The sequence below is a fragment of the Neodiprion virginianus genome, chromosome 1 (genome assembly GCF_021901495.1).
Source record: "Neodiprion virginianus isolate iyNeoVirg1 chromosome 1, iyNeoVirg1.1, whole genome shotgun sequence".
Lineage (NCBI taxonomy): Eukaryota > Metazoa > Arthropoda > Insecta > Hymenoptera > Diprionidae > Neodiprion > Neodiprion virginianus.
Genome location: NC_060877.1, coordinates 30,067,772 through 30,084,232, shown reverse-complemented (window position 1 = coordinate 30,084,232; position 16,461 = coordinate 30,067,772). Strand labels below are relative to the sequence as shown.

Here is a 16,461-nt window from a genome sequence, read left to right as displayed (position 1 = left end):
TTTAAGTTTCAACCGAATTTGAATCGAAGTTTTAGCCTTTTTCAAAGTTTCAGCTTATCGCCACCAGAGAGCGCTGCCGATACCTTCATACTGCATACCACTGTGTGTATGAGAGATCAGTGCTACATGCCAGTCACACCCTTGGTAGGCATCTCGAAAATCAGTGAAGTCTCGAGGCTCCACTTTACTAACTGCGCACTGAAGTCGGTACAGTAGCTCAGCTTCAAGAGCATCGACGTCGGTCAAAGGCTCATTTCCGTATTCAGTCTATTCCGATTCTAAGTTTTGTGTACTTGGGTTTGGGAATCGCAGTTCCTGTTGGTACGTTCAAGATGGAGTCATTCGGAAGAAAAGTTGTATCGTATTGTCAGTAAAATAATTACTGACTATTTTCACTGATAATTTGGTGAGTCTTGAACAAATTGTCTAGCTTACATTACGCTTAAAAAATCTGGTATGAATAATTCCCTAAGAAATGCAGCAGACTCAGCGGACGTCACCGAAAATATTAACAGCTTCCCCAGTTAGAGCTGTATATTGAATACTTACACACCTTTCTTTATCCTCTACCTGATAGTTCAGTTATGTTTGCTAAATATTTTATGTCTTAATTGTATATATAAAACATCTACATTCCTCATCTTCCTCTCACTCTTCAGTTTACCACCTCCACGTTATTATGCGATTTGAAAATGGTAAAACCCATACTTATGCTTTCTGTAATGTATGTATGTAGACTCACTTTACGAATTTACCACTCCACGTAAACATACTCGTATTGTGGTACAGTGGTGAATGTATATATTTATGTTTGGTTTTCGATATTCTATAGGAAGATAAAAATGCTCACACGCTTACATTCACTTGCTACCACGTTTGTTATACAATTTTTCGTCTGGTAGCCCTCTGTGACTTAAGTTTTGAGGAAGGTGATTGCAGACCGAATTTCTCTGCATACAAGTTTTCCAATGTGGCTATAAGCATAAAGAAGTATAAAATAGAAACCAATATAAGTAATATATTTACAATTACTTTGCGTGTATAAATACTATTTGATTACAGCTTTCTTTTTGTTACCGACAGTGGTATGTAGATAGCTGAGCAGTAATATTAGCTAATAAAATAATCTGATAAACTAGTCAACATAGGTACCTATTAGTCGTAAGTAATCTAAAACGTAGATATAAATTTTCAGTTGCATTAATAATATCACGTCTAGTATAAGAATAATTATGCAGTACTGTGTTTGCGGTCGGTACGATTCTATGCCGTGTCAGTTACGCGCCAAATGAGCCCTGCTCTTTTTTGATAAAACATCTGCTGACGCATTTGTGTGATTTTTACCAGCATATGTTTAAGCTTTCCTAAATAACTGTGCAAAAATCAGTAAACGCATTTATATGTCTCATTGTACTTAATTATATCTCCGAAATATACCCAGACAATTTCTTTCCAATACGTGTGAACCATTGAGATTGTTCAGAGAAAAAAGAAGCAAAAATCGTATGGTCAACTGGTCTTCCAATGAGCAAGAGTTGTTGACCTTTTTTGGACTTATAAAACACAACTCTAGGACCATTTTTATTAATTTTTCAAAATACATTATACATAAAATATTAGAATCGTCAAAAAATGTAACAGTGCCTTTGCCCCGGGGTAAATGGAGACTTCTGTGCAGAGTTAACGTTGGTTAATTCTTTGCATGTTACACGGTTTATCATCGGAAATCAATATTTTGAGTTACTGTGCAAATAGTGTTTTCAAAGACAAAATTGAACTACATGAAAAAAAGATTATCATAAATAAGTTGTAAAAAGCAAAGTTTTAAATCGCTCGGTAAGTAGCTGGAACAGGATCTAATTGTTCCAGCAAGTATAAATAATAATAAATCTGAGAATCCCTAAAATAGGTAATTAACTGAGATAATTTTAATCGGCTAATTAATCATCAAAAACTGTGACTTTCTATGTCATCGTTTTATTTCTGCAAGGCTCTTCGGTTAAGTAATCATGAAAATGTCTGATAGAATGCATAAGGAATGTGTTACTTTGATTGTATTTCAAAAAAATTACTGGGGTGCAGTGCAATAATAAACTCACAACTACAATTAGGATGAGTCACCCTATTCTAAATGAATTCTTCTGAGTCTAAACAGTAACTTCTGTATGCCAGCTTGATCGTAATAGTGTATTATCTTTTGCGTACCTCACATTTTGTAAAATGACAGAAACGTTTGTTGTCTTTATCATTGTGTGAATGATTAGAAGGAATTAAGCCGAATAAAGAATTTGTATAAGACTGATCTTTATAAGTATAAGTATCGATGGTAAGTAGACTGTGGTTTAACTGCATAAGAAAAGCACAAGTTTGATAAAAGTTTTTGGTGGAAAGAAGAAGCTTATCTGAGATTCATTCAGTGAATTTTGTATCTGATTGCATATTGGTGGTTTCAGAGCGTGTTATGGAAGGATATTCTGCGTTTGGAAGTACAATGCCAAACTTCGATGATCTTGATATTGAGGGACGGAATCCCTCCCGCTTGTCTGAAGCAGATAGAGAAAAGGTAACAGCTACGATATGCCTGGCGTTTGAACAATAAATATGAATGTAAAAAAGTATCGCTCAATTATGCATATACCTTAAATATCATTGTATGTGGCAATTGATAATATACATGTATTGAACAGAAAATATGTAATACAGTTGTCATTTTAGTGACTAAAACGCTATATCTACAATGGAAGATCATTGGTTGCTACCAGCACATCTAAAACGTGATATAAATAGTTACCTTGGTTCAAATCAGTGCAGTGCACCAATTATACGTCATTAAGTGTTGACGCTGACGAAGGAGGTGTACATGTGAAGAGAAGTGGATCACATTGTTCCTGTTTAATGTTAAATTGACTGAAAGATCCAATCTGTACATAATAGAAGAGTGCTAAACTTGGAAAAACAATACAGGGATGAAATCTCATTCATTTCTGAAAAAAAAATTGTTTCGAAAATGCTTCAGATTTTTGTGCTGCGTTATTATATATTTCAATTATACTTTTAGCGTGTGTAGTTGCACATTTTATCCTGTTGTAGGGAGTAAAGTAACATCTGTTGCATTCTTATATCAATTAATTGTATATGTGCCCCGCAGGAGGAACTTGACCATAAAAGGTTGATGCGTAGCAGTGTTACCGCTGAGGATGGAACTCGCAGACCTGTTTACTCGCACACCGATGACGGTGATATTTGGTGTCACATTTGCAATATTGCATTGTTTGGAGCACACAAGCTCATTAGCCACAACTCTTGCAATCGACACAAGATAAAATTAGACGAATGGCCATATCCCGTTCTACTGTGGTCCAAAAGATCAGACATAGTGAAAAAGTCAGCACCTGCTCCAACCGAAGCTATCGGTGATGCATTAGCGCCTGGAGAACCGGTACCACCAGGTATGGAGGACCAAATGACCAGAACCACTACAATACAAGTCAGCCTGGATAGACATCGTAGTTCTCCTCTTGTGGGCTTGGAATACCTTTTGGAATTGATTGATAATGACTCGTGCGAGCCAAGTTATACTTGTGTTCTCTGTGACAAAAGAGGCGATCCTCGGACTGTAATGGCTCATATTACGAGTTACAATCATCGCATTACATACTTGAATCGGCACTTTCCCACAATATCTCGTGCAATCACAGAACTACCGCGTACCCCTAATTATAAACGTGGAGCAAATGAAATTTCTGTGCTAGTCGCAAAGAAGATTGAAGAACGTTTTGGCAGGCTTCAGCCCCAGTTGGTGGATAAAAATCAGTTTGAGAAGAACAAGATGCAGTACATCAAAAGAGTCTACCAAGACTATCACTTTAGGTAGGTCTGACCAATCTTTACCGCATTAGAATACCGTAGATACTAAAGTACCGATGCGCAAATTTCTACCTACGGAATTCAGATTATAAGCAATGTTGACAGTTTTAATTTGTAATAATACGAGCGCAATAAATCAATGTGGCTGTTTCCTACGTGCAGGGAAACGCCCGAATTAACATTTATGGAAGTTTACGATGTGCGGTGGGTAACGAACTTCGATGAAAAGATGGCTGAAATTGGTGGTGGATCTAAGAAAGGTGAGTATGATAATTTATTTTTAATTCGAAAATTAATATTTACCTACTCTAACAATTGACGTTTATCTTCGAAATGTTTCATATGAAGAATCTTCAGTTCCAGAAGAAAAGGTAGAAGACAAACACAAGAAAGATGAAAATAAAACTGATAAATCATCGCCCAAAAAAGTAGAATCAAAAACAGATACCACCAAGTCGTAAGTTGAATATATCACGTATTACACACATTAATGAATATTCCAAGTCATAGATTTTTATTCTTTTAGTGTATTTCAACAATATTCAATTTCTCACAAACAAGTCTGTCGATATAAAAATAATTCACTGTGTGTGAAATTTTTTTTTATTTTGACACACCAATGAAATTCATATAGTTTTTAATTTAAAAAATCCTCAGTGTGTACGGGTACCTGGAAATATTTTATAATAATTTGTTCAGCGTTGGAATCGAATAATATCTAAATAATGTCCACTGATTGTTAAGTGAAATGAAGTGCATATGTCTTACAGAGGATTCAAGATTCGTATTGTTGCGAAGGACAAAATGAGCTTGCGGAACGTTGAAAAGAATGAGGATGAGTCCAAAAAAACTCCTGCAGTTAGACCATCGGACGATACAAAATCCCTCTCCTCGGTATCTAGCATATCTAGTAGTCCATCGCCTTCGCGTTCTCGATCTCGCACTCCACCCAGAGGTAGGAAACTTAGTTCATTCGACAAGAGTAATCGTTATCGGTACAGAAAACATTCCAGGGACAGATCGCGTTCTCATTCACTAGAACCCACTAAAGAAAGGGACAAGTGGGATAAGTATAGAGATCAAATTAGACGTGCCGAAGAGGCATTGGACAGAGCGCTCAAATTTCATGAGAAAAATCCAGAGAAACATCCTGCATATCCAGACGAATGGAAAAAGTTTTGGAATAGAAGGTACAAAGAGCTACAGGCAGAAGGAAAAGATCCAAGTAAGCATGATTTCAAGCCTGAGTGGATCGAATTCTGGAATAAAAGGATGCGCGAAATGCATAATGATCAACTGAAACAGAGAAAGGAAGAAATTCGAAAAAGATTAGAATTGCCCGAAGATAAACCTCCAGAAAAATGGACATCATCTACGAAACGAGAGCGTTCACCAGTAATAAAACGTAGACATCGCGTCGATAGCGATGACGATGTAGAATATGTTGGTACAAGAACACTGAAAACTGAATATCATGACCGCCATGATTCACGGGATAGAGAATATACGTATGCCTATCCTCGGGGAAGAGGATCTTATAGAGGCTATTATCCCAGAGTAGCTACAAGGCCTCGATACTATGCTACACCGTACCCTGTTAAAGATAAATCGCCAAGTCCAATAGCCAAGGAAGAGCCACTCAGTGAAGATCTGGAAATTGTTGGGCTTCTACGTTTACTGACAGCTTTAGAAGGACAGCTCGGCTCGCTCGGTCCCAAGGTAGTTTCCTTGTTATCCAAAGCTTTGGCGGCTGAAAAAGCACAGCCAAATTCTGCGGAGGAACTCTTGTTTGACGAAGATGTCAACGTATTATTTGAAACAGTGAAAGAAAAATTGAAAGGCCAACTGTTTGCTGGAATGATTGAAAAAATGGCCATTTCAGCAACTAAATCAGCAATACAAAACATTGCCCAGTTGTTGCACAAGGCTGCTGAAACCAAGCGAAAGCGTGATGAAGAAGCGAAGAAGAGAAAAATACTAGAACTATTAGAACCTAAACCACCCACTTATGTTAGTAGAACTATCTTGCCGCGATCTGTTGAGGTAACGCCAATTAAATCCGAGCCAGTTAGTGTGCCCGGCGTGGGTTCGGTTGATAAAGTTGCCATTGCGCAGCAAATTGCTGCTGCTCTAATAGCTCAGGGAAGAACGAATGTGTCTCACGATGAATTGGAAACTTTAATAAATGCAGTGGTTGGAATGGCTGAAGCATCAAAACAGTGCAATAAGCCAGTTACAGCAGCTGATTTTGTCAAAAGCTTGGCGCAACAAAGCGATCCGCCAAAACCAGCTGGTCCGGAAGCTCAAGCTGCTAGAATGGAATCTTTATCAGATTCTGATCTCAAAACTCTACTTCAGAACTTTAAGGACCTGAGTACAGACGAGCAACATGGACTTATAAATTTCCTTAAGAAACTTGAAGCAACCGATCCTGCACGGGTTGAAAAGTTAAGAGGATTTGTAAATCTGGGTACTCCTGCAGCTCCATCACCAATAAAAAAGCCTGTAAAGTCACCTACCCCGGAAGCAGAGCCGCCGATAACAAGACCTAGTAAAAGTAGCTCTCCATTCTCAACACGAAAAGGAATTCAAAATCCGACAGATGACGAGGACAAGTGGAAACCTAAATTAGATATGTTTGCTGAAGATGATGAAGAAATGGAAAAGAAAAAGGTAGCAGAAAAGACTAAGGAAAAGTTGGATTTGTCCGATGACGATGACGACTACACGTTTGAAGATATTTACAAAGCAGCTGACAAAAATGTTAATGAGAATGAAAAAGCTAAGAAAAAATCACGTTCCTATTCGAGATCGCGCTCAAATTCGCCTGGATCATGGTCCAGATCGCGTTCACGATCGCCACGAACGAAACCTGTAGAGGTTCCAAAAAGCAATGATCCCAATGCTATTCTCAATGAGACAAAGAGACTTATTGCCAATATTATGGGTGAACTCCCGAATAAATATGTGCCAAAGTCTCACTTGCAATCTCCTATTTCCGCTAAAGAAGATCGTGAAACATTGTCAAGAGATCTAAAGTCAACCATGGAATTAGGGCCCCCTGGCACCAGTTCTATGACTCTTTCAAATCCTTACGAACAAATTTGTAATCCTAATCAACCTAATCAACGTTCTTTGCAGGAAACTCAAGCCCCACAATCATATTCTAATATGCAAAACCAATTCCAAACCTACCCTCCACAACAGACCTACAACAACAATCCTGGTTATAATATGAACAATGGGTATAACTATAATCCAGGATATGGAAATATAGGAAATCAAAATGCTTATGGTACACCCCAGATTGCACAAAATCAATACCCTCAAATCCCTCAACAGGGATACCCTGCTTACGGCGGACCACCGCCATTGTCTAGTTATCCTCCACAACAGCAGCAGCAACAACAATATGGGAATTATCCGCCACAGCAACGTTTTTACTAGTGAAGACGGACGGTCATATGATGATAATATAACTTGCACCAATTACTTCCAAACTATCCCTTTGGTGCAGAATCACATCAAGCCGTGTTTTCGTAACTCAATACTATTTTTTCTAAGTTGCAGTGTCCATATTCTACACTGATAGCCAAAAAAATGTTGTGATTACCTGGTGTAATAGAGTTATGACGAGAAATGCAACTGACGTATTCGTTGTTTTAATAGACATCGATTTTACTGATATGATTCTCGGCAATGTTTCTTCTTTCACATTCATCGATACCATGAGCATGGATACAATAGGATACTGAAGAATTATACATAATGAAAAGCTCAATTGTTGGCATACTAAAGGAAATTCAAATGATTTCTTCACTTTGGTGTCATTTTATGCACGACAGATATTTCTCATTGAATTTCGTATATATGCATGTAATTATTGTCATGAGTTATTATTATGTTTGATTTTAATCTCGATGTAGGTTAATGAGGTTTAATTATTACTGCAAATGATGAAAATTGTCTACACGCAGGCAGTACCTAATAAACATGATAATATTTGGTATCGGTATCGTCTTACATGTATAAAAATCATATTAATGTACATCATAAAAATTATAAGTCAAAATCTTCATTGTACATAAATCATCAGTTTCAGTTCATAATTCCATTAAATAATTCGATATTGGAATATTCGAAAAATAATACTAGTATCTGAATTTTATTTCTTGGGTAAGCTGTAAACATTTCAAATAGAATATTAAACAATCGCTGATTTATTTGGTATATGTAGATCGGTAAGGAAATTATACTTTCTTCTTTCGACGTCAATTTATTCAACAATTTTTAGTACAAGTGAACAATGTAGCTTGTTTCAAAGTTTAATTACTGTTAGTGACGGAAATAAGCTCGAAACCTTACTCTTTCTCTGCCTTATTTAGTCACGTTTGTCCATTTGAATTTATGCCTTCTAATTTCATGATTAACAAAAGTTCTATAAAGTTGTTATAAAATAATTACACATTACAAAAAGAATGTACTGTTTTTTATTCACAGGGTGTATTTAAATCATGTATGTACGTAGTATAGGTATCCAGGATTCATAGGAATAATACTTTTTGTAAATAACAGTGGCCACAAAAGTCTAGATACTCAAAAATAAGAATATGATTATTCTTTATTTTTCGATATACTAACGATTCTGAATTCAATTTTACCAGTTTGAATACAAGTTACCTTAGGTTGACATTGAAAGTACACATTGGTGTAAAACACATCTCGTCTCTGACAGATCTTACAACCACAAGTATGTTCACTTGAAACAAGTGAAGATTAAATCTGCAATTTAAATTAAATAAAAATTTGGTACATCAAGAATGTCTAATTTTTCTCTGTACAGACTTTATTTTACTACGTTCGATATTAATATTACTGAGGATAATAATCATAGATAGTAAAAAAATTTTTCGTTGAAAACGAAGCTAGTCATTAGTGAATCAATAATACAATATAAATGTTTTTGTCTGAAGTAATCATAGAAAACCACAAGTGAAAGTCTATTCTTTCCGAAATTCCTTTAAATAATTACAAAGTTTGGCGTGGTTCAACAAAATGTTACAAAACATGTACTGAAGAGAATGCGTTTTTTTTTTTTTAGGTATATGAATGAAAGAAGTGAATAATTAGATATAGTAACATGTGGTATTATAGCGATTTATTTTAGCAGTTTGGGTAATCATTATTTATAGCAAGCGGCTGACATTGCACATTGACTAGAGAGTTACAAGGATTCAGTCTAAGTTATTCTTCCGTCTCTCCCTTGAATGGAGACCCACGGCCATATCACAAACAATGAAATAAATTAAACAAGCATACAACGTGATAGTACATATTTACAGAAAATAAAAAATATCAATTTTCAACTTAAGTCAAGACACATTAACTACTTGGGTACTAGTCCTCTAGTTTTAGGGTAAACTGGCGTTGGTATCTGCTGAACCTTATTAACAACGCTTCTAGGACGAACTTTTGCCGATTGTAGGCGTGGCTTAGATCTGAGTCTTGCATCGGAAGCATCTACGTCAATGTCACCTTCGTCACGCAACGCTTCTTCAAGAACAGCTTGAATCGTTGGAGCTATCACCGGGCCCTGATAATCCAGCGTTGTTCTAGGCGGCATATCCAATTCCAAGTTCAAGATATTTTCTCCGGCATAACGATGACCTTTCCCCATAGCAAGGGCAATTTTTGCATATTCCGATATCGGTCTGCGAGCACCAGGGACGGATGTGGGCCGTTTTATAAGATCAACGCTTGAAGGTTCGGGCTCTTTTACAACCCAACAATCTTCATCCTCGTCAAATCGTACTCTGGAGAGAATTTTGTGCTTCTCTTCAACTGGAATAAAATTATCGATAATGAGGTACTTTAGCTTCAACTCCTTAATTAATTCATTTTGCGTTTCCTCTAGATCCCTTCGATCTCTGTTGAATTCTCCGGTGACGTCGTGCAGTTCCTGTTTCAGCGCTTGAAGCTTGGCAAAACATTTTCTCAATTTTCTAGATTTCACATCCACTTCTTGCTGCAGAGTTGTATATGTTTCTCTGACGCCAGAGGTAGTGACCTCCTCCTCTTCTAACTTTTGCTGCATTTCCACTTCTCGTTTTTTACGCTCTGCAATTTCTATAGCTCTTTGTTCGAGAGCTTTTTGCTGCTCGTTTGTGTGATCAATAATATTTTTACCACCGCAAAGCATTTTACTTTCCAGATCTTTTATTCTGAGGACTAAAAATTCAGTCTCCTGTTTTTCAGTTTTCAAAAGTTCTGCAATCAGTTTCTTGTCAGCTTCAGTAACTTTATTATCATCTCTGCTGTCTTCTGTTTCAGAATCTGAATCCGGACTTCCATCTTCTTTCTTCTTCTTTGATTTCCTCTTCTTACGCTGTACTGTTTCTTTCAGTGCAAGTTTTTCTTTAAGCCGATTTATTTCCTCTTGATATTGCCTCAACAAAGCATCTTTAGGATCCTCGTTGATTCTCGGTTTATTTTTAATATTCTTTGCTCGATTTGCGTATCGTAAAGTCGTAAGACTCTCATCATAGTTATAGCTTGCCGGTCCTATATTAGCTACCATAATAGTCTTAGAATTTCCCCCAAGTGAATCTTGCAAAAGTCTCGTGAGTTTTGAGTCCCGATACGGAATATGCGTCGTTTTACCATCAACCAACGCAGAGATCACATTACCGAGCGCGGATAGACTTAAATTAATTTTACTAGCTTCCTTTAATCTCTCGCCACTCGCGCCAGTCTTACTTTGTCTTTCGCTGCCTGCTAAATCGACTAAATTTAGTCTGCCAACCCTGATCCCAGCGCTGTCTCCGATGGTCCCCATTTCTATGGTTATTAAAAAAATTGCATGAGACCTGGAGCTATGCTCATTCATGTTGGTAGCTCCGATTGTTCTATTCTGATTCCCCATGTTCATCAGTTGTTGAATTTCAGCTGCACTTTTGCACACAGAAGTTGATAGATCCTTTACAAAAACTCCGGTGTCTGGTTTTTCCTTTAGTTCGAACCTCAGGCTTTGATCACGATGCAAGAGGTCCCTTATTTCTTCTTGATAAATTTCCAGGTAGCTCGCACGAACCAGATACTGCATATTTTCTGTTCTACTAATGTGGCTGAAAATGTGATCGAATGACCTTGGGATGATTCCTCGCCGTTCAGGATCCGCCCTAATGCCTTCCATTGTAAAAGTTTTCCCTGTTCCAGTTTGCCCGTAGGCAAATATTGTCCCGTTGAAACCGTCCAATACGGAAGAAACCAAGGGCCGAACAGTTTCCTCGTACAAGTCCTGCTGTCTTGAGTGCCAGTCGTAAACGGCATCAAATGTAAACACTTTGACGTTATCCTTGGACGGATCTTCGCGGGGATTTCGGATCTCCACTACTCCTCGGGATGGAACGACGTCTACAACTCTGGTGTGTCCTCTGGCTGTCTCCTTTTCGTCCATTGGTCTGCATCGTACGACGACTTGAACACACTGTGTCCCACCATCCATCGCAAGGGATCTGGCGCTGCGTTTTTTCAGGGTTTTGTCTGACTTCTCCATGTCGATGGTTGCGAATTACAGTTAAACGCTGATTGAGTAATTTCACGAGTATTATAAGCAGATCGAATATCGGTCGGGTTTAATATTAATTTAATGGGGTGTGCCTGATGTGAGTTTCAGGATACGTAATATATACTTATTTTTCTTTGAATTTTTTTTTGTCTTTTTAGCTGAGTATTAAGCTTACTTCGATAGATCCGGGAGCGTGTTTATCGTCGCTCTGTTTTCTCCTTCTCAAGACACGTCACGCACGAAGAAGGGTAATTCGTTGCCGTTTTGCCCTCCTCCTCGAGATATTGATCCATTGTTTGGTTCTAGGACGACTCTCTTTCACTGTCAACATCTACCCATTACGCATTGCGTGGTTATGTGCTCGACTTGTTTATCACTAATTGCGTAGGGTAGAGTATACATCGGGGCTCTGAATCCCACGTATTTCACTGCAAAGCATAGTTTTCGTCAACGCTTAACGACACCGAACTGCGCCCGTCGCATTGCGCGTATTTTGACAGAACCCGAAGACAGCCAGCAGACTGGCAAACACTGTCGCTGCCGACCCTGCGCGGTGAAGGGAGCCGTCAAATCAACTAGATCGATGTCTCGATTTGTATTTGTACACGAGCGTGCGCGACATGCGTGTGTTAAATATCGAATTTCTCGTAGAACATGACGTTACGTGAAGGACGTCGTTTCGTAGACACTTTCAAGGCGTTTGGCACGACTTTACCGTTCTGCTAATCTGCTAAGTAGTATATATATGTAATAGTTTTCACGTAGATAATAATTCGTAAATTTAGCCCAATTATTCACCGAGTACTTAGCGTTCCAACTTAGATCTATAAAGGTAAGAATACAGTCTAATTATACATGGCTAGCCCATCAATTCAGTTCATATTAGGGTTATGTTTACACCATTGCACATCACTTTTAGACTGCATCGTCCCTATCGATCACTGTATTTTGTGTTAATCGAGCTAATTACCTGTGCTGCTGATATATTTCTGACTATTAAAATTATGCAAGTTTACATGTGAACTTTTTGCATGACATATACAGACGTGCCTCACGTAAAACGACACATATAATTTCGATTTTCACAATAAAATATTTCCCACGAAACTTTCAAGCTTACAAGTCACGTATATAGGTATGTACTTATTACATCCATGCAAGATACGGAGAGAAACTTTTATCATGTTACTTTGTTCCTAAATAATCTCGGCAGCTTACCATTTAGCGATTTTTTTCTAATATTGTTTCTAAAGTGAAACTGGGCGTGTTTCAATAATCAAATCACAACTGTTGTCGCTGTTGCTAAAAAGAAATGTTTGACTTTGACCTATTTTCAACCATACAACAGCAATACCGCGCCTCTAAGTATAAGAACAGCAAATGTGTGTGCTGGAGATACGAGTCACAACATAATATTCATTTATTTGTCACTGATATTCCCATAATATTTTGATTCGGGTTAGCTAAATTGATGTCAACGTTTGCTGCAATAGAAGTGTTGATAAAAAAATACAGCTCTTATCTGAGTAATCCATTCTGAGCTTAATATCTCAGAAATAACATCTGACTATTTTTGCGCTGTCTTATAAATGGTAGTTATTTTCCCTGCGAGCCTTTTTCAAATTTTTTTTTCAATCTATCAATTATATGCATATGTGGAGAAATGGGCATTGCATCAGTTATACTTAATTTTTTTCTAATGAACAATAAAATTATTTCACAATTATAATCTCAATTTGGTTGTAATTTGTGTTCCAGTAAATAATGAGGCTGTGGTTGGTAGCGCTACATATAGCGCTTGTTGGTACAAATTTATGGGTGACAGCACACTTCCAAGAGGAGCTACCCGAAGACAATGAATTTGCAGAATTTGAGGATTTTGAGGAAGAAAAACCAAACCTTGGCGTGCCTGATGATTTAGTCGAACAATTTAGTGAGGCTGAATTAACTGATGGATTCGAAGAAGACGACGTACTAGTCGAAGACGGAGATAGCGAGTTTGATCATTTCCAAGATGAGGAAGAATTTGAAGGATTAGATGCAACCGGAATCAACGCTGGCCCTAAATCAGACGAGCCATCTACGTTAACGATCACAAAAGTTCCGCTTCACCTGCGCGCAAGATGGGATAGTTTCTATTTAGAGATTCTTATGGTTGCTGGGCTACTTGTTTATTTCATAAATTACATAGCTGGTAGATCTAAAAATTGTAGGATTGCCGAAACATGGTTGAATGACCATAAACAGTTGCTCCTAGACAATTTTTCATTGGTGGGTGACACTGGCAAACTGAATGATGAAGTCTCTGAAAACGGATTACTCAAAGAAAGCGAATCTCAGTATAGTTTATACTGCTCTGGTAGAGTAGGATGTGAATCAATGTTGATAGAATTGAAGTTGATCAAGAGGCAAGATCTGGTTGCAGTACTGGCACAACTAGTAAGACCACAAAACGATCAGGTACACTTTAATATTGAATTGCCAAAAGATGATGTAGACACTTTTGTCTTAGCCATTGCGGCAAAGAGAACAGCCACGCATTTAGTAAGAGATATGGCAGATGTATGCGTTTATTGCCCTGAGAAGCGGCCTGGAGAAAAGTTTGGTCTTCCAGTTGGATTCTATGTTATGTCAGAAATTGCTGAGGCAGCATCTGCTATCTTGGATACCAGAGTATTACAAGCATTTACAAAATATGCTCCATATATCGATTATATTCATATTAGCGACCAATTCAGTGGACCCAAACAACAGGAGTATGTATAACATATTTTTTCGTATCCTACAATTCACTTACGTACTATCTGAGTTCTTGATAAGATTCAGTTGTAGATAAGCAGAAATTAATTCATAAACTGGGTCAAATATTGTCTGCTGCAGACACATAAACGAATGAAAATCATTTGGCTATTTTCTTTATTTACAGAGATGCGTCGCAACTTAACATGCCTGAAGTAAAGAGGGTTCTTCTAGTTGGACTTAATATCAACATCAAAGGTCGAACATCTACTCCCGAAGCACAGGAGCAAATGCGACCATTGCTGCAGCTGACATTTTATCTGTTGGATAAATTACGTCGATTTAAATTATCCAAAGAGGTAAATCGTACTTTCAAAGTTGCAGTACTGATTACATAACTTACTAGATTTTTAACACCCGAGGACAAATTTTTTTTACCAACTGTAATTCAATATAGGTTTATGCGAATTATGAAACTTAAAAATTCCGGTACCCTAAACATTTTTTAACAACTTTTCAAAGTCTGTCGAAACACTCTTTGTTGTCATATAAATAAAATGTGGCGGATTATTTAAAGTTACCAATAATTTCAGGGAAAAAATAAGGCTGACAAAAATCGTTTGCGAGTGGAGGAAGCTTTTCTAAAGACAACACATGCGGCCCGAGCTGAAGCGGCCGCGCAACGTCGTGAAGATCGCAGAAGAGCAGAAAAAGAAAGAATTCTACAGGAAGAAGATCCTGACAAGCAAAGAAAGTGGGAGGAAAAAGAGCAGCGGAGGCTCGCTAAAAAACGTGCACCGAGAATGAAACAACTTAAAGTTAAGGCATTGTGACATGGTTTCAAATATTTGGTGCGTAAGGTTGCAAAATTTCTTTAGTCACAAACTGTTTCATACCTTGAACGATTATCGTATTTTCATATTGATAAGTAAATGGTTTTAGTCTAAAAAAATTTTCACTCATTGAAATCTCACAAAATAAAAGCAATACAAGTGAGATTTACATTAAAAACAAAGTACGTTGTGCATTTCACGTTAGTTAATTAATTGAATCGAGTGGGAAATGAACTGCTCCCCTACTTGTAATCAATTATGTGGGGAAATTAATACCAATGGTTTCCACTATAAGAAATCAGCGCTCTCCTTTTTATTTTATAGCATCGTGCTGTTTAATCAATACGGGTACTTTAACTAAATCGTTTTCAGAGTGTAAGAAAATTTACCTTCAAAAAAACGCCAATTACGTCGGCACATCCACATAATATTCGTTAATTTCTGCGGTCGGTTATTGATCGGTATTCCGTCAATTTTCTAGAAAGTATTACTTTGCAAGCGAAACGGTTTTAAACAAAATATCAATTGTAAACGAGGTTCAGATAGTTGCATTCAACAACCACAGTTAACGTATACAATTTCACTGCCTGAGCAACCCCCCTACGAGATTATTGAATTAATTTCTCTCATGAAGTAACGTGTCTTACGTTAGGTGTCATTTTCCAAGAATGCACTTCGTTCACGAACCGAAAAAATATACATACATACATGCATACATACATACATGTGCTTGTGAATGTATTTATGTATATGCCTTAACTATGTATCAATTCATGGAATAAAAGAATCGACTTATTATAATAAGTATAAATGAGGACTCTTTGGTTATTTAATTATTAATATACATCCACTAAATAGGTGTATTTATAGGAAAAGTAATTTAGGACCATCTAATTATTTTTTACAAACACTTGACAAGTCTCCCAAATCAGGAAGACAACGTTATGTGGACTGACTTTTTGATGATGGTATTGATTTATGAAATACTTGTCTCATACTTGCAATCAAAACATACCTTACATACTTGTGCACCACATGCAACATTCATGCCCAATATTCATGAATACTTTGAAGTTAGAGGTGAATCAATGTTTATTTCATATATGCACGTATCTATACAGGTAAATTAGCTTATTTAGTATTTATTGGGCGAGTGATTGAAATTGCGTAATATTTTTGTCATTGACTAAGATTAAATTTTCTAACTATAAATATGGTAACAATACAAAACATAATGCTCAGGTCTCTTGCTCTTTATAGTAATATATTCCTGATCGTTCTGTAGCGATCTCAAAGAATTATATTCCAGCAATATCATTTACTTAACAGTATGTATAATGATTGGAATCTGTGCAATGGGTAATATTTTAACCATGATTATTAGTTGCATAGATACTCAATTTTATTTTCAGCCTCTGTGGCGGCACGCAGAAAGTAATTTGTCACGTATTGAAC

General features: G+C 37.2%; 2 protein-coding genes across 7 annotated transcripts; one reads left to right on the top strand and one right to left on the bottom strand.

Moving 5' to 3' along the window:
• Window positions 1–121: 121 nt before the first annotated feature.
• On the top strand, window positions 122–15,817 carry LOC124296692 (PAT complex subunit CCDC47-like). 6 transcript variants are annotated; one of them, XM_046746939.1, is made up of 6 exons: window positions 122–406; window positions 2,454–2,563; window positions 3,149–3,870; window positions 4,030–4,127; window positions 4,225–4,324; window positions 4,638–8,346. In XM_046746939.1, the coding sequence occupies exons 2-6, from the start codon at window positions 2,462–2,464 to the stop codon at window positions 7,312–7,314; spliced, it is 3,699 nt and encodes a 1,232-aa protein (XP_046602895.1). In that variant the 5' UTR covers window positions 122–406; window positions 2,454–2,461; the 3' UTR covers window positions 7,315–8,346. The 6 variants fall into 6 exon arrangements, with proteins under 6 accessions (XP_046602895.1, XP_046602894.1, XP_046602896.1 ...); XM_046746938.1 differs by having other exon boundaries at window positions 4,216–4,324; XM_046746940.1 differs by lacking the exon at window positions 2,454–2,563 and having other exon boundaries at window positions 4,216–4,324.
• LOC124296693 (kinesin-like protein KIF3B) lies at window positions 8,128–11,970 on the bottom strand. The gene is made up of 2 exons (XM_046746944.1): window positions 11,610–11,970; window positions 8,128–11,450 (listed from the first exon to the last, which is right to left on the bottom strand). The coding sequence occupies exon 2, from the start codon at window positions 11,420–11,422 to the stop codon at window positions 9,254–9,256; it is 2,169 nt and encodes a 722-aa protein (XP_046602900.1). The 5' UTR covers window positions 11,423–11,450; window positions 11,610–11,970; the 3' UTR covers window positions 8,128–9,253.
• Window positions 15,818–16,461: the final 644 nt, after the last annotated feature.